Source organism: Lepidochelys kempii, chromosome 2, assembly GCF_965140265.1.
Source record: "Lepidochelys kempii isolate rLepKem1 chromosome 2, rLepKem1.hap2, whole genome shotgun sequence".
Taxonomy (NCBI): Eukaryota; Metazoa; Chordata; order Testudines; family Cheloniidae; genus Lepidochelys; species Lepidochelys kempii.
This window is the reverse complement of record NC_133257.1, coordinates 264,791,839-264,815,289: the sequence shown is the minus strand read 5'-3', so window position 1 is coordinate 264,815,289 and position 23,451 is coordinate 264,791,839. Positions and strand designations below refer to the sequence as shown.

General features: G+C 49.0%; 1 protein-coding gene across 4 annotated transcripts in view; it reads right to left on the bottom strand.

Annotated features, from left to right (window-relative positions):
- The window catches only part of PTH1R (parathyroid hormone 1 receptor), a 187,978-nt gene extending 165,395 nt beyond the window's left edge, over positions 1-22,583 (bottom strand). The window contains exons 1-2 of one of the 4 annotated variants that reach the window (XM_073334849.1): positions 21,867-22,583; positions 20,423-20,821 (exon numbers count right to left, since the gene is read on the bottom strand). In XM_073334849.1, coding sequence (XP_073190950.1) covers positions 20,423-20,497 — 75 coding nt within the window. In that variant the 5' untranslated portion in view covers positions 20,498-20,821; positions 21,867-22,583. Of the gene's footprint in view, positions 1-20,422; positions 21,813-21,866 lie in introns of those variants that run through there. The other 3 variants (XM_073334850.1, XM_073334851.1, XM_073334848.1) reach the window with 3 other exon arrangements.
- Between the last annotated feature and the right edge of the window lie 868 nt (positions 22,584-23,451).

The window sequence follows — 23,451 nt, the reverse complement described above, 5'->3', positions numbered from 1 at the left end:
TGTCTGCTTATCTTCCTTCCACACATTCTTAGCCACTGCTGCTGCCAATATTATTTCTTGCACCTGGTTTTACACCACTTCTCTCTTTGGCTACTGGGTCCACTACCAAAAAGTTACATTGACAATTTATCTTTTCCCTGGTCCTGGATTACTGGGGCTCATTCATACCATACACAGGGCTATGAAGGAAACCTTGCAAAATGAGAACCAGAGTGCAGGCTGATGAAGCACATTGTGCCTGAATCTTCAGGCAGCCTGAGACAATAGCTCGGAGAGGTGTGAACTCCTTCACTCTGCCACTTATTCATCTCGAAGTTGTGTTAACTCTGAACTCTAACAATGCCACTGAAGTGTCTGTGCTGACTCCTAGTTCATTATGGATAGAATGGGGAAGGTGGTGGAAGGGAAGCCCAAAGGGAGCTGGAATTGGGAGCTGCTGCAGAGGAATGAACAGAGGAGGCCTACAAAGACTGGGAAATAGAGGAAGAAGGAAGAGAAGCAAAGGGGGCAAACAGCAGTGATCCTACAAGGGAGTGGATTTCCTCAGTGCAGGATGCTGAATGGCACTGAACAAACACTAAATAATGAAGTCTGGGGAGTTCAAAGGCTCCTAAGGGTGTTAGGTGCCATGATGCCATGGGAGATGGTCACTTAACTCCGTTAGACCCTTTGGACAATCCCACCGTGATGTGGCTTCTGCCCCACACTGGAAGAAAAGGGGTTAAAAGCAGCCCTAGGGAGGCTGCACAGGAGGCAGCCAATCAGCGAAGGGCTGAGGGGAGCAACCAATCAGGGCAAAGCAGGCCCACATAAAAAGGGAGCTGCAGAGCAGAGGAGGGCAGTTCTCTGTTGGGAGCCCAGGAAGGAAGGACTAGATCCCTGAAGGGCTGAGAGAACTGCCAGCACCGTGGACAGAGCAGCGCTGCCAACAGGGGCCAAGGGAGCAAGAGACTGCTCCTGGCTGGCTGTTGGGGGTTGCAGACTGAGGCCCTGACGTAAGGGCAAGGAGGGTGCTGGAGCCACGTGGGAAGTGGTTCGACCGTGGACTGCAGTCTGCCACTGAAGGGGGCGACCGGACAGCAGACTGCAGATTCCCCCAGAAGGGTGGAGAACAGTGTGGCACAACTGGAGGGCAGCGTCATGAAGAGCATGCTGCAGTCCCAGGAGCGGGCGAGATGCCACCAGCAGAGGGCACAGTGCTAATTCCCTGCACAGCCAGCAGGAGGGGCTGCAGTGGTGAGTCGCGGCCCATGACACCCGCCCTAAAGGTTCAATATAAAGGCCATCGCCCACCCTTTGCAAACCTCCCCGCGACGTCGGTGGATTGAAGGAGAGTACCGAATCCTAAATGTACGTTGCTGCCCAGGGGTGGGGATTTAAACTGGAGTTTGTCCCTGTGCACAGAATGAGTTTGTCACCGCTGCGGCAGGTGGATACTCTAATGCAGGTGGCTGGTCAGATACCGCCTCCCAATGCCGTGCAGGAAGTGACGTGTGCCGGCACACGTGTGTGTGTGTATGTGAAACAAAATCCTTAATCAGAAGGATTATCCAATATCTCACCCAGTGTCACGGCTGGAAGCACCATGTGCCAGGCTCCCCGGGACCCTCTGCCTGCTTTGCCTCACACCTGCAACACAAAGCAGCCAGGAGCTCAGTTTCGGTGATAGTGTGTTAAGGGTTGCATTGCTGGAGCTTGCCATCGAATCTGCCCTGTGACAGGATCGATCCATTTGTTTGAAGGAGGAGTGAGTGCGTCTACATGTGGGCCCTGCACCAGGCATAGCGAGGGAAAAGTCTGACCCCGATGTCTGCACCAGGCATAGCGAGGAAAAAGTTTGACCCCGATGTCTGTACAGACAGCTTCACTTCTTGCCACAAACCCATGCACGGGCTGGCTGCTCGTGGTTTGGCCCGTATTCACTCAGCCGTGTGTTAGGCAACTATTTGTGCGACGAATGGAGTGAGTAAGAAGGAGGGGCGTGTGTTCATTCACAGGCCATGGAGCAGGACCCCACTGTGCTAGGCACTGTATAAACACAGACCAAAAAGGCAGAACCCCCCCCAAAGAGTTGGCAATCTAAGTATAAGGCATGCAAAGTCCTATTGGACTCGGTGGGCCTATTCGTGCAGAAAGGCACCACGGAGCATGAGGGGATCACAATCTGGCCTTCTGTCGTTAAACACCCTGACACAGAGAAGATCCAGTAGGCTGTGAAGTGATCTCCCAAGGAAACGCTGGCCTGTCCCTTGTGACTATTAGCCCTCGGTTGGCCAGGCCACTTGGGAGCGTGTGGCAAGGGAGTGAGATGTGTCGGCCAGCAGATGGACTGGAGGATTTGACAGGTCTCCTCCTGCTCTGTCCTACGCAATCCAGTTGCAACATGACCACGGTAATGCTGCCCTGGCCCCGGAGAAGAAGCGGAAGTGTTTCGACATCCTGCAGGGCCCTTGCTTGCAGGTCCTGTCCGATGCAGAATAGACGGTAGCACCCCTGTTGTGGTGCATTCTCATTCTGCATGCACCCACCCTGCAGAGCCTCCCGTAGCCACAGCACTTCAGAAGAACAACAGGCGGAAGGGCAGATCTACTGGGGACGCTGGGCCTAAAGAACTCGTGCAGTCCAGTTACCCACTACTGTGCACGATGGATGTGCAAATCTCCTGAGTCACATTCTCTAACCCCAGGGCCAGTGTTGCACTGGGAGAACAGGGCCCTAGAATACGTGGGGCTAGGAATGAGAGGGATGGGGGTAGTGAGGGAAGGGGCCAGCCCAACAAAGCCCAAGTAGGCTAGGGAGCACCATAGCAAGGAGAGCCAGCCACACCCAGATGAGCTGACATAGTTAGGCTGTCCCGACACAAGTCTGGTTATGTCACATGGCTAGCTGGAAGCCAAATGTTTGTTTGTTCCTTTGTTTGGCCAGAGATCTGCTTATTCAACTGTTCTTAGGACCCTTATCTTCCTTACCCTGGAGACATGCTGACTCAGTTCCACCAGCCAAGCCAGAGAACTTGCCCGCATTGACCCCATGTGGAACCCTGCTGTGCACGCAGACCTGTTAATAAACAGGCTGATCGGGGGCTAGATCCTCAGCTGCTGTAAACTGACGGGGCTCCATCAGCTTCATTTACACCAGCTGAGGAGCTGGGCCCAAAAGCCTGATTCATGCCAACCGTGGGGTAAATCAGGAGCAACCCCTGCGAAGTCCATGGGCCCGATTGCTTATGGTTTTCACAGATGCTTGTGCAAAATGGGTGTGAAATGCTATCCATTGAGAATGGCAGCATTTCACACACGCTCTGCAGAGGGGACACAAGATGCAAGGCCCTGTGGAGAATCAGAGCGTAAAATCGCCAGGGGAAAATCGGTGTAGGCAAGCTGAGAGTCAGGCCGTACATTTCAGACCCTGGTGCCGTGTTCAGTGATCACCCAGCGCTTAAGGTGCGGCAAGAGGTCTGGTTTACCCTGTGTCCGGTTCCAGCTGGCCGTGCATAACGCCAGCAAGAGCTTCACTGCTCTCAGCATCTCTTAGGATAAGTTGCCGTCCATAAAGGGGGGCCCGACTTCTAAGCAGGGCTTGGAGACGGGAGTAATTAAGAGCTGACTTGAATCTGCAACTGAGCCCCCACCATTTCTGAAGTCTGAAACCTTCTTTACGTCTGCTGGCTCCGTTCTCAACATCCAATCGGACGGAGGCGTAGCCAAAATGCCACAAAGAAGGCAGCTCTCACCTGAGTGCATGCAGGAAGAAGCGTGACTTTCATAAGTAGGGCAACCCAAAGAAAAGCCAGCCAGCCGCAAGAAAGCTAACCCAAGCACAGCAGAGTGCAGTTCAGATAAGCATCTCAATGTTTAGGATGTTTATCTGACCTGGATCTTCAACCCTTCCCACAGTCATCATCCCTCGGTGCAAGGCAGACCAGGAGCTCAGGAACAAATCTGCAAAATGGAGTGATGCTGATTTACTCTCGCTGGGGATCTGGCCTCACTGACAGCTGAGGATCTGGCCCTGGGAGCTTTGTGGTTTCTATCATGAGGTTACAGCAAGTCATGGAGAGAGAATATGATCTCGGGAATGAAAAAAAAAAACACACAATTATGGTGTGTGGCAAAAGGCAGATGGAGAAACAGTCATGACTGGAAATGAAGCGACAATGAAGCGGATGCCCGGCCATGGAACCGTACAATGAGATGCTTCTAGCTTAGTTGAGCAATGCTAAAGCGTGACTCAGGGTAGTAGGAATACAGAAGTCGTGCTGGGTCTAATCCTGAAATCTTTATCCAGCTGAGTAAAAATGAGGAAAGATATCCCCCCCAAGCCCTACACCCCCTTTCCTGGGGAAGGCTTGATAAGAATCCTCACCAATTTGCACAGGTGAATACAGACCCAAACCCTTGGATCTTAAGAACAATGAAAAAGCAATCAGGTTCTCAAAAGAAGAATTTTAATTAAAGAAAAAGTAAAAGAATCACCTCTGTAAAATCAGAATGGTAAATACCTTACAGGGTAATCAGATTCAAAACATAGAGAATCCCTCCAGAATCCCTCCCTCCCTTAAATTACAAAAAGACACAAAAACAGGAATATACATTCCCTCCAGCACAGCTTATTTTACCAGCCATTAAACAAAAGGAAATGGAACGCATTTCTAGCTAGATTACTTACTAACTTAACAGGAGTTGTAAGGCTGAATTCCTGATCTGTTCTCGGCAAAAGCATCACACAGACAGACAGACCCTTTGTTCCCCCTGCCCTCCAGATTTGAAAGTATCTTGTCTCCTCATTGGTCATTTGGTCATTTTGGCCAGCAAGGTTATCTTAGTTTCTTAACCCTTTACAGGTGAAAGGGTTCTGCCTCTGGCCAAGAGGGATTTTATAGCATTGTATACAGACTGGTGGTTACCCTTCCCTTTATTTTTATGACAACACTGGTGGGAGAATCTGGCCCTTCTCTTCTCCAAAGCAGCCCATGAGGCAGGGACACTTTGCTTTGAACCAGGGATACCAGAACATGGAGACCAGGGGGCCATGGCCCCATCACTTTTTACCAGCCATAAGGGAAAGCGACAAGGGGAGGAGGCAGAGAGGAGCAAGTGGAGGGCAGGGTCTTGCGAGAAGAGGCAGTGTGGGGGCGGAGCCTTGGGGGAAGGAGCACCCTGAGGGTGGGGCCTCAGAGGAAGGGGTGATGCAGGGGACTAGGCCACAGTTCAGGTACCGGTGGCCGCTCACACACACTTTTAGGGCGCTTCATTGCTCCTGCTTTGAACAAAGGACTGGAAAACTCTCCTGGGTCTTTGAGTCCATCCCCTGCTGTCACAGGCACCCCCGTCCTATAATCTCCTTCGTAAATACATCAAGCTCCATCTTCCAGCTATTTAGGTTGTTTTGCCCCCCACTATTCCCAGGGGGAGGCTATTCCCGAAACCTCCCACCTCTGACCAGGAGAAACCTTGTGCTCATTTCCAGTCTCAATTTATTCTTGGCCTGGTTATCCCCATTTGTTCTTGTGCCAACACTGGCCTTTAGCTTCAGTACCTCTTCTCCCAACTTCTTGATTACAAGAGCTGATGTATTTAGATGCTTTGAAACATTGTGGGCTTGTCTACATGGAGAACTACTGCCCAGTAAGCCGGAGCGTAAATCAACAGCGCACCAGTTTGCTGCACGCGAAGGACTGATCACCGCACTACACAGTCAGGTTGACATAAGGCAATTTAGGTCGACCTAATTATGTCAGTGTACACAGTGCAGCCGTGTCCTGCCACTGTAAGCACCCTCCGACACCGACAAAATAACTCCGTCTTCACAAGAGCCCTGCTGGAGCTGTGAAATTGACAAGAAATCTGGACCGCTAGAGCCTGGCTGCCCCCAGCTCCCTGCTCCCAGCCGGGGGACTGCCCAGAGGTTCCCCATTCGGGGAGGTGAGAAGTCCAGGCAGCTGTCCCCCCGTTCGCAGCTGGGAGAGAGAAGCTGAGCTGAGAGCCCTGGCTTTCAGCCCCCCACACTGCCTCTCTTCAGTGAGGACGCGCACCACCGACAGAAAGAGGATAGGGTGGACATCAGCCACTGCAGTAATTACTGCAGTGGCTGTAAGTTGACCAAACACTGAGCGACTTAGGGCTGTAGTGTAGACATCCCCTAACTCACCATAAGGACACTGCTACAGTGTCGCGAAAGCCCACAGCTAGCACAGTAACTCTCCACGTCGACAAGTCCTAGGACAAGAGATTGGATTGTCCCAAGATCAGACGACTCAACACCTGCCATGGGAAAGCAAGCAGAGGCATTCTTGAGGCGGGCCAAGATAACCTGCAAAGGTTCCCAGAGCGCCCCAGGGAGTATAATAATAACTCTGCCCTTTTGAAGCCCTTTTCAATTGAGGATCTCCAAGCACTTTGTGAACATTAATTGACTTAAGCCTCACACATCCCGTGTGCTAACTATTAATAGGGCCCTACCAAATTCGTGGCCATGAAAAACATGTCACAGACCACGAAATCTGGTCTCCCCCGAGAAATCTGGTCTTTTGTGCAGTTTTACCCTATACCAGTGGTTCTCAACCAGGGGTACGCGGAGGTCTTCCAAGGGGCACATTAATTCATTTCCACTAAAATTTCATGCAGACAGTGACTTGTTTATACCGCTCTATGCACTGAAACATAATATTTATATGCCAATTAGAATTATAAAATAAATCATGTTAAGAGTGAGAAAATCAGCAATTTTTCAGTAACAGCGTGCAGTGACACTTTACTGTTTTTATGTCTGATTGTGTTAGCAAGTAGTTTTTAAGTGAGGCGAGAGCGGCGGCTGCTGGCCGAGGGCCCAGCTCTGAAGGCATCAGCACAGACGTACGGTTGCAATCCCATCCCAGGCCACCCTTCCTTCCGCGCTGCAGCAGCTCTGCCTTCAGAGCTGGGCTCCCGGCCAGCAGCCACTGCTCTCCAGCTGCTCAGCTCTGAAGGCAGCGCCGCTCCCAGCAGCAGCGCAGAAGGAAGGGTGGCAATTCCACAACCCTCCCGACAATAACCTCGCAAACCTCCCGACACCCCGACTCCCTTTTGGGTCAGGGCTGCTACTGTTACGACACCATGAAATTTCAGATTGAAATGTCTGAAATCATGAAATTTACGATTTTAAAAATTTTATTGACCAAAAAGAACCACGAATTGGGTAGCCCCCTATCTATTAATAAGCCCGTGCAACATATGTGAATACAGTGAGGTGCTTTGTTTCCCTCTAGGGGTTAGATCACAGATACCGGTTTATGAGTCAGGACTTGGTGATTTACCTCAAGCTAAAGCAGAGGCTCTGACCCTGGACCCAGAGGCCCTGGCTTCATTTCCCACAAATGATCCATCCACAGGCATCCTTGCACCCACTTTACACTCAGAGAGGTTTAAGTGACTTGTCCAAAGACACCCCCCACCCCGCCCCAGGAAAGCAGCCTTCGGAGCTAACCATCCTGCCGCAGAGCAGCCATTTTAGAACCAGCGAGCCAAACGCACACAACCCGGGGAACGACGGCAGAACGTGCAGCTCGAAGGAAGCCTGGGAGAAATCAGTTCTCCAGAGGTGAACAGTCTTGGTAATCTGAGAGCTCTTGATAAGCAGGCAACATCGATTGCCCTGATTGTGTCCTCTGAGCGTCTCTTAGAACGCCCAGCTTTTATCATCCCCCTCTTCTGTGCTGTCTTGTTATTGCACTGAGCGGCCTCTCCGATTGCTAACCATGGCATAGATCTGCTGGGCAATGTGGTTCTATCGATCCCGCTCTTAAAGCGATGCTAGGACAAACAAGGCATTCATTTTCATTGTAGAGTGTGAGGGGTCTGGCCACAGACACCAGCATCCTCATTTCCTCAGGGATGCTTGACCCCTGCTCCGCCCCAGGCCCTGCCCCCACACCACCCCTTCCCCCAAGGCCCCACCCTCATCCGACCCCTGCCCCGAAGGGTTGCCAACCATCCAGGACTGTCCTGGAGTCTCCAGAATTAAAGATCAATCTTTAATTAAAGCTTATGTCATATGACGAAACCTCTAGGAATGAGTCCAACCAAAACTGGCAACCCTAATGCCCCACCTCTTCTCAACCCCTCCCCCTAGTGCACCCTCTCCTCCCCAGCACCTCCTGCACGATACTGAACAGCTGATCTGCGGCAGGCGGGAGGCACTTGGGAGGCAGGGAAGGAGCTGAGCTGCGGGGCTGCTGGTGGATGCTGAGCACTCATTTTTTCCCCGTGGGTGCTCCAGCCCAGGAGCACCCACAGAGTCAGCACCTATGGGGCTGGCTGTCCAGAGCCAGGATCCAAAGCCACTTTGAGTCTAGCAATCACCTTCCTACAAAACAAAGGGGATTTTGTCCCTCATATCAAAGGAAGGAGCTGGGTAACGATGGAGGAAGCAGGGGATTGTGGGCAAGAGGAGGCAGGATATTGGGAACAAATCGGAAGCCCACTGAAGTTGTTCCATTGACTTCCCTGGGCTTTGGATCTGGCCCATTGTGGATCTTCTGGGTTTTTTTTCCTCCTTTCACTATCGGGAGGGTCATTAATGTCTGGCCCAGAGGGTGAGGCAGGGTAGGAAGTCACTGATGGATTCCGATGGCTTTGGGGTAGGAATCAGCCCTGTGGTGTGCTCACGAATGGCGAAGGCAGGTAATTACATGAAGGACAGCACTGTGATATGCGGAGTGGATATGCATGCGCCAGGAGATCCCAAAAAGCTTTGCGTTGGCTCAGAAGGCTGGTATGGCTGATGGTTTTGCAAAGTACTTTGAAACCAGCAGTCCTGGGTTTCCTTAGGAGAGATGGGCCAAGCTGGAATCTGGGTTCAGTTTCCGAACCCCAAAACTTGCCACGGTGAATGCTGGGGTTTGGGTTAGGCCTATCTCTAATCGAGCTATCTATCTAACCATTTATACCATAAGCATCACTGTCATAGCTCCATGACTTAATGTGCAGAGGTGGGAATTCATGTGCCAGAGCATCCTGATTGCTGTAACTCAAGGCGTTTTCCATTCTCTTCCTTCTAACCCCCGTAACTGATGCTTTGGAATCATCATGCTTTGCACATTCAGGGTGCCATTCATTGGAGGATCCCATGGCCCTTTTGGAAAGTTTATTAATTAAGCCTCAGTGTGAGGAGCTGTCAGAACACGATTGTCATGCCCATTTCACAGATGGAGATGTTGAGGCAGAGAGATAGAGGTTAAGTGACTCGCCTGAGGTCACAAAGCAAGTCAGTGGCAGAGTTGGAAATAGATTACCTGCTTCCCAGTTCCCCGCTCTCACCCATCAGCCTTGGCTAGCTAAACTGAAGTATCGTCCATTTGTGCCTCACTGTTCTCCCAAGATACTGAGTTCTCACACCTACTGCCTGGGGCCGGTCCTTACAAATACCCGCCTTGCCTGGGCTGGATTGTGTGTGCACCTAACCAATCTATGCCGACATACAGATATTTAGGCTCTGATCCAGAGGCCAGTGAAGGCGACAGAAGCTTTTCTGTGGACTCCAATGAACTTTGGAACAGGCCCTTAAATGGATGATGTTTAGCTTGTTTTCATTCCTCAAACCTACAGTTAAAAACATAGATAGATAAAGTGTATGGAGAGAGAGAATTTAAATACATGATTAGTAGGGTGTGTGTGAAAAGGGGTTAAGATAACATCAAGGAACCCGGATAAGTTACAATACCAGGACATCCATGGGAAAAGCCTTCTGGCAAGTTAAAGATACTGCTTAGCGCTGACTTAGCAATTCACATCTTTAACCTGTTTCACAAACACTGACTCATCTATGGGTGATTTTCAGATACAAATCGGGTATTAAAGAGCTGGCCTTACCTGGTATGCTACTGACACCAGAGATCATTACAATGGAAAGCATTTAAACAATCAAATGCAGCTTGGGCATTATCCGCTGTTTGATTCTGCATTTCAATCAGCTTAGAAGGTGAAACTAGAGAGGTCAGTTTATGGTCAATTTCTCCTTTGCTCTCGTGTGTGTGTGTGTGTGTGTGTGTGTTAGTGCCCAGACATGGAACAAACACACTGCACAGGCCCCTCAGTCAGTGGGGATTTTCAGGACCAGAAGCCAGTGGATCAGGTACTGGACCGGGAGCCTTGAAAAAGAACTTCTGTTCCCAGCTGTGATCTTCTGCAAGTCACTTCGCCACCCTGTGAGTCTGGGTACATCCCAACAGTAGCCAGGGGCGTATTTCCCAACTCGGGCAGACATACATGCGCTAGCTCTGCTCAAACTAGCACCTAAAAATAGCATCAAAAAGAAAAGGAGGACTTGTGGCACCTTAGAGACTAACCAATTTATTTGAGCATGAGCTTTCGTGAGCTACAGCTCACTTCATCGGATGCATCCGCTGTAGCTCACAAAAGCTTATGCTCAAATAAATTGGTTCGTCTCTAAGGTGCCACAAGACCTCCTGTTCTTTTTGTGGATACAGGCTAACACGGCTGCTACTCTGAAACCTAAAAATAGCATTGTCAGAGTGGCTCAGGCTAACCCAGGGGAGTGGTGGGATTGTACTCAGCCGGCTAGCCCGAGCTGCCATTCGCACTGCCACGCCCACACTGCTTTGGCTGATAAGTGCTTTGAGATCTCCCGAGGCAAGCTGCCCATTGTTCTCTGCTGGCTCCCTGCATGGGAATGAGGGAGCTGGTGAGGTCTGGAAGAGGTCAGGGTCCCCAAGAAGATGAAGACATCCCACTATGACAAACTGGCCAATTTCCCCTCTCAGAGCTGTTGTTTCAGGCTCTCTGCAGACTCAGGTTGCGTCTACACGGCAGTCAGAGGTGTGGCTGCAGCATGTGTCGGCACCCCCCAAGCTAGCTTTGCTCCAGCGAGCTCCCCTAGCCATCGCGGTGTAGCTGCAGCAGCCTGCTCTAGCTGCTCGAGCATGCACCAAGTCTGGGGTGGATTGGTACAGCCCGTGCCGTGCCTCGTTGCTGCTGCGGCTTCACTGCTCTTGTTATCAGAGTGAGCTAGATCAAAGCCAGCTGAGGTATGCCCAGACGTGCGGCAATCTCACCGCTGACTGTGGCCCAGACACACCCTCCGGCAGACGTCACCGGGTCCGTTGCACTCAGGTCACGTTTTCAAGTTTGCGGTGGGACCGTGAGGGCTAGAAAGGTATGAACGCTGAGATTCTGACCTCGTCACGGGACTCCAGAAGCCAGGAACTTATGCACCCACCCCATAGTGCCTACGCTTCAATGTGGAATGCCTTTCCTCTCAGTTCTGTCCTTTCCCTACACACTCTAGGCACGGACCTCTAGTTCCCGAGCCTCAATCTGACCCTGGTGCAGAACGCCCCTTCTCATCTCTATCCGTGCCCATCACCGTGTTATTTACACCCACGTGTGACCTAATCGTTCTGTGTCCATATCTGTGCATTTGTGTTCACCATAGTTATTCCCCTTCCCCATCATGATCAAGACATCCCGGGACACCTAACTTGGACTTCAGAGGCTAGTTATCCACAAGAAGGGCTGTTAAGAGACATGGGAAGTTAAAGAGATGTTGGTGAATAGCCTCCCTCTAATCCTTTCCACTGTCTACGCTAGATTCCCTGTCCCATGTTGGCGGTGACATGTGCGAGTGTCTCGGTGTTGTTCCTGAGCACACGGTGGGCAGCGTCTGTACTAGGTTTGGATGTGAAAACGTGTGTGAGCATGACAGTGTGTGTGTGTGTGTGTGTGTGTGAAATATAAGTGTGCCCCTGGGACCTGGCTTTGAAAACTGGCACCTGAATGTATGTGAGCATGCAAAAGCGAGAGCCCTCAGATACACGTGAAGCTGGCACCAGTTTAAAATCAAATTGATTTTTAAATCAATGTAGTTAAACTAGTGCAAATCCCTACATGGACAACCTCAAATCTCTTTAGACCCCGTTTATGTCTAGTTAGCATAAGTCGGTGAGGTCCGTGTGCAGGTGAGAATGTCCGTATCTGTGTGAGAGGGTAGAAGTGTGAAGGCCAATGAGTGAGTGTGTGCGTGTGTATGTCGGGCCAGATCCTCAGCTGGTGTAAATCAGCACCCTGCCATCAAACTCCAACAGAGCTTTGCTGATTTACATGTGCTGAGGATCTCACCCAGTGGGTGTGTACGAGAGGGAAGCAAAGTGTTTGAAGGAGGAGCAACCCAGATGCATTATGGGGGGCATCAATACAAAGAAATCTGTGGAGAAATAAATTCTGTGATGCTGCTGTCGGGAAATCTAAAAAGGAATGAACTGTTGTCAGTTTCCAGCAGTGAAATCTCACAAGGGCTTTCTCCTTATATTTTCTGATAGAGGAATAAAGGCGGGCTGGCTCCAGGACCATTACTAGCATGCAGTACCCCTGCCGTGCAGGAAACATAGGGTGGAATCTCTGACCTACCACCTGGCTGTCCCAGGAGCGTAGAAGGACACTGCTTAGAATGTATAAGTTAGCTGTAAAACAGCATGCTTCAGCCTTAAGCTAGATGTAGTTAGTATTTATTATTCGTATTGTGGTCGCACCAATCACAAACCAGGGTCCCATTGTGCTGGGTGCTGTGTAAATACAGAACAAAGACAGCCTCTGCCCTGACGAGTTTAGCTTAATTTATTCTCTTACCAACAGCCCACTGATTCTGAAGATCTTTAGCAATGTTTAAGGCCTGAATTTTCAAAAGGGGCTAGTGATTTTGGGAGCCCGGTCGGAGAAACTTTGAGAGGATCCTGACCTTCAGAAAACTCACCTCCTGGAAATCAGGCCCTTTAAGAGGCCTCGAATAGGTACCCGGAAATTAAAGCACCCCCAAACCAAAATATGCTAAGGCCTACCCCCTTAGTATATATAAGGCCTGATGCAAAGTCCATTGAAGTTAAGTGGAGCCTTTGCAATGACTTGAAAAGAAAGGGCTCGGATTACGTGTATGCAGGATAAATACGAATTCCTATTCCCTAGCAGAGCAATTGAGAGGCTGAGTTAAATTCTGCCTTTAGTTACACCTGCGTGTCCTCAAGGATAGCTGTGGTGATGACCAAGTGGGTCTGAGAGCAGAACGTGGGGCATTGCTGTCATCCGTCACCGGCCCCATATAGTATTCTGCCCAAATTGTATTCCGTGAATTCCATTCTGCTAGCTAAACCCTGCCTGCAGGCTCAACTGGATAAAAGATTCATCTTCGCTTGCTGCCTTTTAGTAGGTGTTACTGTGCATTGCTCAAGAACTGCCACGTTCCGCCCCAGAGGTGGCTGCACATCAGCCGAGGATTCATTCATTTGCTGCTTGGTGTCTTTGATGGAAGTTGCAACATAAAAGTAAGTCTTTATTATAATAGCTCTCAAGAGCCGGCTCATGGTCTTGAATATTCCAGCCTGAAGCATCCAAATTGCTGAGGATGAGTTGTGTTCCAGTAAACAAGATGATATTAAGTGTTTCAGGAAGGAATTCCTTCTTCCCTGCTCTGAACATTTTTAAATAGGGTTTTGATTGATCCTGGTGAATTGTTTCCTTAATACTTCACTTGCCCTAATGAACCTATCTAGGTTTTGTGATTATTATTCCTCCTATTTATTATTTGCATTGCAGTCGCACAAAGGGACCCAGTTTCGCCCCTGTCACGATTTGAGTGGATACAGAAACCTTTCTGCCTATGCAGAGAAGCAGCCTACCCAAAATGGAGATCTCTGGGTTTTTCTCTTTTTGATCGTGTCCATTTCAGAGGGTAAATGCAGGGCAGAGGGATCAGTGTGCAAAAGGCTTCCCGGTACTAGTGGGGATGAGGTAACTACATAGTCGACGGAGTAGATAAATACTCTGCGGGAGGGGTTCGCCCATCACTGTAGTTAATCCACCTCCCTGAGAGGTGGTAGCTAAACTGACAGAAGAATTCCTCCCTCCACCTACCACTGTCTACACAGGGATTTAGGTTGGCTTAACTATGTAGCTCAGGGGGTGTGGATTTTTCACACACACCCCTCCGAGCGATGTAGATGGGTCAATCTAATTCTCTAATGTAGACCAGCCCTACGTGAGAGGAGAGTCAGGCCTGATCTACACTTAAATTTTATACCAACATAGCTAAATTGGTCAGGATTGTGAAAAAAATCCCACCCGTTAGTGACAGAGCTATGCCACACTATGCCCCGCAGTGTGGACGTAACTGTGCTGAGTGTGTCTACACTAGGGTGCCATGCGGCTATAGCTTTGCTGGTACCGTCTCTGTAGTGTAGACGTGGCCTCTTAATAAGGACACATGCTTACAAGGGGCAGCTTTAAATTTGCCTCTGTTGGAGACGTAAAATCGGAGAATCATAGGACTGGAAGGGACCTTGAGAAGTCATCTAGTCCAGTCCCCTGCACCCAAGGCAGGACTAAGTATTCTCTAAAATCAGACTGTACAATTCATTAATAATAGTCCCAAGCTCCTGTGTTAATTCATAGGGTCAAATCCTGATTCCACTGAAGACAGAAGTTGCTTTGCCACTGACTTCAATGGGACTAGGATTTTGTGATAAGATTTGGAAGCCAGACGGTACCATTAGGATCATCTTCTGACCTCTGCATAACCCAGGCCACAGTGGAGTGCAATAGTGTTGTACTTTTAATCAGCGTTGCCAACATGGAGGGTCCAAAAATCACAAGTCAGGTCCCCCACCATGGGAGATCAGCTTAAAAATCGCGAGATTTTTGAAGAATAAGACATCTGGGGTTCTTTTATGTGCTGATGGGGGTTGCTAATTCCAGCTTTTCTCCTCAACCACCAGGGTCAGAAACTTTTTTTTTAAATGAAAGCGGAGAGTCAGTACTCCAGGAGCCAGACATTTAAAAAAAACATCAAATATCACAAGGCTTGTGACAAAGTTTGGAGAATTGGCATCTCTGGGCAGTGGCTGGCTTTGTTTTGGTTGTGTGTGCAGCTCTGAGCACACTGGGGGTCCTAAGCTTTGACCAGGGCTTCTTGAAACCACCACAGCATAAACAACAATGTTGATCTCTCAAAGCACATTGCCACCGGATGTTATTGCTGTGGCGAGTCAAAAACCAACAACAAAGCCCTGATCTGTCGGTTGGGGAAGGGTGGGTGTGAAATGTGCAGATCTCTGTGTAACAGCTCACGCCCAGCACTCGTTTGTAGCTCGACATCCTCATCACACAGTTATTTATCCCTTGCACTCTTCTCGCTTTAAGGGCAGCAACACATAGGCCAAATGTAGCTTGTTCAGGTTGGATTTGCCATGGGAACTCGGAACGTCTTGGCTTGTAAGTCACACCCTGCACAATAGTCTAGCGCCGAGGCTTATTTGCTTTGTATTTTGTGGTTCAGTATTTATAGTTCAGGGATATCTGTTAATCCCAAAGTACAATAACAAAATTTTTATCTTTCATAAATATACTATGGTTGGGTCAGCGGTCTCCCAAGTGTGAAAAAAAAGAGAACATTTCAGACATTGTTTTACGCACTTCAGGGCTGCCTTTTTAATGAAGTTGGACAGCTGAGCATTACAGCTTCTCTAGATGTGATTTTTTGGACAGTGTATGGGGACGGAATATGATGATCCGTTCCTTCTAGCTGTAAATTACTTAAGGAAGAAGGCAATCAGTCAACTCTGTGATTACTATTGGCATTACCATAATGCCTAGGTTCCACAGTCTTAGACCAGGAATCCATTACGCTAGGCCCTGTACAAACCCAGAACAAAAAGAGAGTCCTTGCCCAGAGATCTTGTAATTTAAGTAATTTAGCCTTTCCCGTTGCCAAATTCTACAAAGACATGGCTCGAATCAGAAAAGCAAAGAGGTAAAAACAACACCTCCTTAAATCAGTCTGCCCTAGATACACTGAGTCCTAGCTGATTTGTGCACAAATGGACAGATTCCCCGCTGGTGTCTATCGTCTGGGAATCTGGTCCAGAAACTCCTGCAAATCATGAAGCACCCTAAAATAAAAAAAGCTATGGCAGGACAAGAGTCTGTCCTGCCTGGCACCTCAGCTAAATTGGCAACTTTTACTTCTGATTTTTTAGCGATGCTGACAACACGAGCGGCCCAAAGAGCATGACGAGATTTTCCAATCTCAGGGACCCTGGTGCTGACAGTTACAAAAATGATTGAGCTGCTCTGCCATGCAGCCAGGCGAGAGATTATAAATGTGGAATGCAGCAACAGTGGTTTTTGACAGAGCATCTCTTCTGATGATAAATGCACTTAAAGCACCCAGGTTAAAAGAGAGAGAAGGGGAAACAGTTGGAAAAAATCCCTGGGCTTTTTTTATTGTGGTGGGTTTTGGGGAAGTCTTCTCGTGGGTTGTTTAAAACTCCCCTTTAGGATTAAAATGTAGTGTTTGAGGTCTCCGCCTGTCCTGTGCTGTAGTCAGTGACATCCCTCACACAGTGGTTCTGGTGCATGCAATGTTTCTATTACAAACCCCTTATTTTCAGGACTTTGCAGCTCAGACCAAACCGTCTCCCTCCATATGGAGACGTATGACCGTCCCGCAAAGTTCATAAACTTTATCTCCACCACGCAGGCACAAACGCACCAGCCTGTATGAACCCAGCACAAGGGCCAACTCCTGGTCTTATTTGCACGGGCGTAAATCAGGAATAACTCCACTGACAACAGTGCAGTTTCTCTGGGTTTCTGCCAGTGGGACCAAGAGCAGAATTCCACCCGAAAAGCCTTAGTTTGCACAGACAGTAAAAGATTAGAATCCAGACCTCTGATGGTCCCGCCACCTCATTAAAGTCACCAGGCCTGATTCTGATGTCACCTGCATCCGTTTTACACTGCTGCAACTCCATTGCAGGGTTACTCCTGATAGACACCCATGTCAATAAGTGGAGAATCAGGCGCAGTGGAGTTGCAGCAGGATAAGGAGAGAGGAGTATTTAACCCTGAGAGCCCTGTCTCTTACCTTACACCGCACGCTAGGTTTCATGCCATTGCCTTGCAATTGAGGCTGAAAGATCCTATCCGTATACAACGTTAAAGCTAATTGAAAAGCAGTTCAGGCAGCCAAGACGTTGCCCGTCACATGTAGGTGCTGAAGAACATACTGTATAGCCCTTTACAGCCCTAATTTCAATCTCCCCTGCATTCACTCTTTAATGGTCTAACTCAGGGGCTCTCAAACTTCATTGCACTGGGACCCCTTTTTGAGAACAAAAATTACTACACGACCCCAGGAGGGGGGACTGAAGCCTGATCCCACCCAAGCTCCGCTGCCCCAGGCAGGGAACACACCAAAGCCAAAGCCCAAGGGCTTCAGTGGGGCTCCAGCTTCGGCTTCTGTCCTAGGTCCCGGCAAGTCTAACACCAGCCCTGATGACCCCATTAAAATGGTGTCGCAATCCACTTTGGGGTCCCGACCCACAGTTTGAGAATGACTGGTCTAACTCAAAGTTTCAGGGGATGGGTTAGCGATCTAAGCATCTGGTTTAAAATACCTGGGGCCATGCACTGATCTCAGCTTCCATGGGATAAATCCCAGTGAAGTCAAAGTGATCAGAACCTAGTCCCTGGATTCTCCAGAGCCACAGCTTCAAATCCTGGGCGTTCAGTGTAGCCCCTTGTCCTTTGGAAACTGATAAACCGAGTTCGCTGGCTGGGAGTCTGTTAACCAAGGTCCCATCTGCTGGGCATGGACATTAAAGGTCACATGCCACTTTTAGCAAAGATCTGTCCCAGAGTCTGTGGCCAAAATATCTCTTGCCCCGAATCCGTTGCTGTTATGCCGTGTGATCACCGCCAGACACCCCAGAGGTGGCTGCGTTTCAGTGATTCCTGCCTGAGAATAGTCTATTAAACGTATTGGAATCCTTTAGCTTCTATCTAGCTACATATATGGCCCCTATCACTGCCGTGTTGGAGCAATGAAAGACACTCTGTCAACGCAAGCTGCTAATACCACACAGCACTGTTCATGTTCGTTTTCAGAGTAGGTTAAAAATCGGGCCCCCGACAGAGATAAAGTTCGGCTCTGTGTTGCAGGTTGCAGTTCAGCAACACGACATGCTTTTAACACTCAGGATCATAACCCCTGTGTTCCTCCTAAGTAGGAGGTGAGAGGAATAAAGAATTTCTTCCCAGTCAATGGATTATAAGGCAATTTTGAAGTCCCTCAGGCAACTTTCTTAGCTGTCTTTGCTGAAGTGTTTTAAGAGCAGCTGAGGTGTTTTGAACCTGCAGCTCCGCATGCGCCTGATTGAAATGAATGGAATTACACCAGAGTGACACTGGAGTAACACAGCAGTGAATCTGGCCCTCTGCATGCAACTAGAGTGAACGGTGACAATGCTAAGAGCCAGCGAGAGTGCAGATCCCCCTGAAAGGACAGCGGATCTGATGTCTCTTGCACTTACGCAAGTGTCTCCGTTTACTTCAGTGGACTTATTCTTGATATATACCAGCACGTGAGCAGAATCAAACTTTTGAGTACCAGCACAATCAACAACAGTCCCATGCCAGAATCTCCGTCTCTGGGCAATGCTGCAGAGTTAATCCCAGAGTATATGAACTGAAGTTGTCTGTTTGCTGGGGTTTCTCTCTAGCTCCGGTCTCTGTCAATGAATAATTCACTGGTAAAATAGCCATTAAAAAGCCACAAGAACTCAGACAGCCTGTTTGCTCGTTAACCCTGTGATCACAAGGCTTTTGCAGCGCATGGGTAGTGGAATCAGTGTGTGTCAGTGTGGTGGGGAGCAGGGGAGGCTTGAAATGGCCAGCACAGCGTGTCTTCCTGCCCACGCTCGCTCCCAGCGTTTGTGGCAACACAGATGTAGCAGATTCAAGTCACCATACTCCATCGGCGCCCGCCGGGGGCCCCTATTGAAGTCAATGGGAGTTTTGCTGTTGACTTCTATTGGAGCAGGTCTGAGAAATGTGATGTTAGCAGGTCGCACATATTTAACTATAATCATATAACCCCAAGTGGGCTGGAAGTCACAGACAATGCTGGCTTTTGCTCTGTTCAACATCAGACCCAGGCAGGGGTGCTGGAACAATTTTTATAGTGGGGGTGCCACTGTAAACCCTGTATATGATGGAAACCACTTCAAGTCAGGGGGTGCAGTGCACCCCTAGTTCCAGCATCTATGGACCCGGGGAGAAGAAACATGATCAGGCATCAGCCGTTTCAATCCCACGCATTCTACAGCCACTGGCCCACGGCTGGCACATCTCGGCAATGGTGCACTGATTTTCTTTCAAATACGGCTAAGTTCCTATCCCTCAAGAGGCAGAGATGGGCGAGTCTAGGGATAGTCTGAATGTCTGTGGTGCTGGTTGGTTTTTCTTGTTTCACTCACAGCCATTGCATGGGCAACACACCAACAACACAACACACCAACAAAATGTAAAGCTACGTTATGCAGAACCTTCTGCCGCACCCCTGAGCAATGGGTCCAAGTCCTTAACACAGGCAAAACTCCCCAGTGAATTTCAACAGGCATTTTTTTTTGAGTGAGGGCCAGGGGACTAAATCCCATTCTAAGCAATGTTCATTGTCTGCATCTAAAGCGGACATGACCGTAGGCAGTCACCCCAGACCTCCTTACCCATTTGCCCAGCATCAAACATGATCAGCAATAACAACGCCAGGGCGAGGAAGACGTATGTAACAGCCTTGTATCTAGTGGCTGACGGAGCACACAGTGTGGTTTTTGATGTACAAAACCTGATGCCTTGTGACATTTAGCTTCATCCATAAGGATGAGCAGAGCAAGTCGCCTTTGGCTGTACCACCCTGAGACATAAACCTTTTTGTTCCACTCAGGAAGATAGTTGTCTTTATAGAGATTAGCTCCTCATGTAAGAGCCGTCTCACCATACAAAATCACTCTATATTGTATGTGTACACACTCACAGATGAAACACACTCTTAGATGATATAGGGTTAATACTACTTTCATTCCCCTGAGTATAAACCATGTGCCATCCATGCGCTGACGTTTTGGACTGCAAAGCGGATCCAGTATTCTACTGTACAGTCACTCCCAGAGCAGAAAGCAACTGTTTGCTGAAATTAAGCTTGAACATGATTAAATTAAGACTAACATTGTAATCCGGAACAGTGGACAAACGTTTTGTCCCCTTAATAGGATGCTTTTCGGTAGTGGGTGGAGTGGGGCTGATCCTAGAAATTATTTCCAGTAGCTGGCTCAAATCAGTGTCAAAGTAATTTGGAAATGGGTAATGAAAATTCTTCCGAAAGTACAGTCATTTTAATTTCATCTGGCGTAGCCGCTTTCGGACTAACAGCAGCAAGGACTCAGTGCAAAAGATCTGCCAGCAAAATCAACCATTCGTCTAAAAAGCCAGCGCTTTGCTGTTTCTAAATCCTGATACAGTAAATTACTCATCAAGGAAACAGCCTCAGCTAAAGGAAACAATTGCTCGAGAATGTGCCGGAGAAAGATTTAGCAACTTACCAGAGCATAGACAGAACTCAACACCGAGCAGCAGAGGATCAAACCCAGGCTGTGATAAACCAAATATGATCCCATATCCAAGAGACTTATTGCAGCATCCACGATCTCTAAGGGAAGTAGAAGGACGAAGGATCTTCCAGTGATCCAGTCGTAGATGATTTTTTTTCTTTTCTTTTTCTTGACTTCCCAGGTTTTTTTTTTTAATTATTTGCTTGTTTGTTTCCACAGTTTTAGCCAGAGAGGCACATGACAAGAAACCCCAGTCCTTTGCTTCGCTTTCTCATGGCTGGAAATCTCTGCAGTTTCAGAAATGTAGGGAAAAAGTCCATGTGAAGGGAGCACCAACACCCAGTTCAGTCAGAGCAGCAGTTCCTGGTGCTGTTTGTTTTGTGTGTGCATCTGTCTCAGAGCAGAAAAATCACATCCATATGTCAAAACTGCTATTCTGCTTCCTTTTTATGAGGCAGAGGGAAGTTCAAATAATTTCTTTGTCAAAGGCAAACACACAGCAAGAGAGAGAGAAGTGGGAAGGGGTGGGGGGAGCTGTTAACCACTGCTTTATTTTTAGATCTAGTAATTTTATCTTTTAGGTTGGGGGGGGGTTGAAAAAAAAGAGCTTTTTTTAAGCAAGCAAACAAATCAGAAAGTCACAATTTTTTTTAAAAAAGTTGGAAATATTTTCACTTAGCAATTACGTTTAGGCAAACAGGAGTGCTGCTGGGTATTTTTGCTTGTATATTTCAGGGCAGCTCAGCTCCACAAGAGGTTTATTCTGTCAACCTTCCCTGGATGCAATGTGTTTTCGTTACAAATTCGGGTTGGTTTTTTTTTTTTTTTGCCTCTCTCTCTCTCTCTCACTGTCTGTCTCAAAGGATCTGCAGTTTCAAAAAGCCAATTGGGTATGGGCTGAAGAGCTGCTCTTCCCCCCCCCCCCCTTAAATAGTTTATTTTAGATGTTGCAGTAAAAACTCTTTTCACTTACTCCATGACATTTTCCAAAATCTGCGCTTTTCCATTTGCACACACACACACACGCTTCTTGCCCTGTCCTCAACCAAGAATCAAATCACCCCAGCCCAGTAAAGTCAAAGTTGCTGCTTTTCTCTCTCCCGCTTGCTGCCGCTGCTGTTGCTCTAGACTCACTTAGGAAATGAACATGCGGACGGTCTGTTTACTTCCACCCAGACAAGAGGGGATTTAAAGAAAGGACAAGGAGAAGGGCCGTACACTTTTCACCGGGGAGAATCGACCAGCTTCCCAGGGTAGACTAAGTTTGTACAGTTGCCTTCAAAACACACCGACCCTGCCGCTTCAACCAACACACACTCACACACAAGACAAGACAATCGGGAGATTAGAACTTCCTTTTTTTCCACCCGCCTCCCCCCCCCCCCGCCCTGTACTAAAATCCTCCCCCCAACCAACCCGCACCGATGAAATTTACCAGCTTGTTAGTTTCACTGCAGGAACTTGACTCCGAGCTGTCTGTCAGTTTCATTCATAAAGCTGCAAGAAAAGGCACCGTCTTCCCCTGAGCAAAGGCTCGAGGTTTGGTTAGGAGTCTAGGACAGAGAGCGGAGCAGCTCTTCTTTTATACTGGGGGTGGGTTTTTCTTTGGGGGGGGGGGTGAGTTAAATAATAACGAAATAATGCCCCCCGATTTAATTTTGTTGCTGGGGATAGATAGATAGATATATTTGTAACTTGGAGAATCAAATCCTTTGATGGGTTTTATTTTATTTTTGCAGAAGCAGCAGGCTTCTGCCAGGGGTGGTGATTTTTGTTTTTGTTCTTTTTGAAAGGGGGTGATAGTTGCAAGAAAATAGCGATCTAGATCTTTGGAGAGCAGGAGGGGAAAGCCTCAGATTTTCGCAGAGTGGAGCTGTGTGCGTTTCTCTTTTATTTTTTGGAAAGGGAAATATCTCTCGGGTTGCTCTGCCCGTCTAGGTATATATAGGTCCCCGTGGCTGTGAATGGGTGCCTTCAGCTCGTTTATGAAAAGGGTCTCTTTCCCTGCAAAGGTAGAGCAGGGCTTCCTGTGCATGTGAGAGAGAGAGAGAGACATAATCCTGCTCTTGATGCAAACTCTTCCTCTCTCTGCTCCCCCCTCTGTGCAAGCCTGAGTAGATCTCAGGGAATGTGTGTGGTTTTGGAGCAAAGAGGCAGGTATAAGAACCAGCGTGGGCAGGATCCCATTGGCTAGTGGCAGCCACCATGTGACCCTCAGACCGTGAACCACAGGGCTAGCTGTCCACACCTCCCCCCACCCCACGCCCCCAGTCCTCCCCGCTGGTCTCCGCTCGTGCCTGATAGGGGGGTTTCTTTCAGAGGGGCTGCACGGGAACCACATGGCCCCGCGTATACAATGCAATGCGGGCCGGGGGCTTGGCATGGCTGGAAACAGAAACAGGTCTTCTAGGGTAATATCCCCGCCCCTGGAAGATCAGGGAGATTTTGCAAAATTTGGAGGCGAGCAAAGGGGGTGGGCTCGGAGGAGGGGGTGGCTGCCTTTGAAAACCGGCTCCTGGGAAAGGGGGAGCAGGATATTTTTGAGTGGGTTGGGGTTTTATTATTTTATTATTATTATTATCCCCTCCCCCCCCCCAGTTCTGAAGTTTGCGCCTGGGGAGGGAAGGGGGCTCTTGACGGGGCCGAGGATCGGCCTGTGGAAGCGGGGGGGGGGGCTGTTTAAAGGGGGGGGGCTGAGAAAGAGCGGGATCTGAGCCCGGGTGCTTGGCAAGCGGCGCTTTGACTGTCAAAAGCCCACCGGGCCAGCCCGCTTTCTGTCCCCTCTGGAAGGGGGAGAGCGGGAGCTCTTTGCCCCGAGCTTTCCGGCAGCTCCCGGCCTGGGTCGGTCCGCTCGCTGCGCCTTTGCTGGCTCAGGCTGCGCAGGGAACCGACAGACCCAGGGCACCAGGCTGCGGTCTGTTGACCCTGGCGCCGCGCTTCCCCCGGGAGGGGGATTTAAACTCTTCCGTGGCCCGCAGGCTACATTGCTCCTCGGGCCCGCTAGGAAGCGCTTCAGGGCT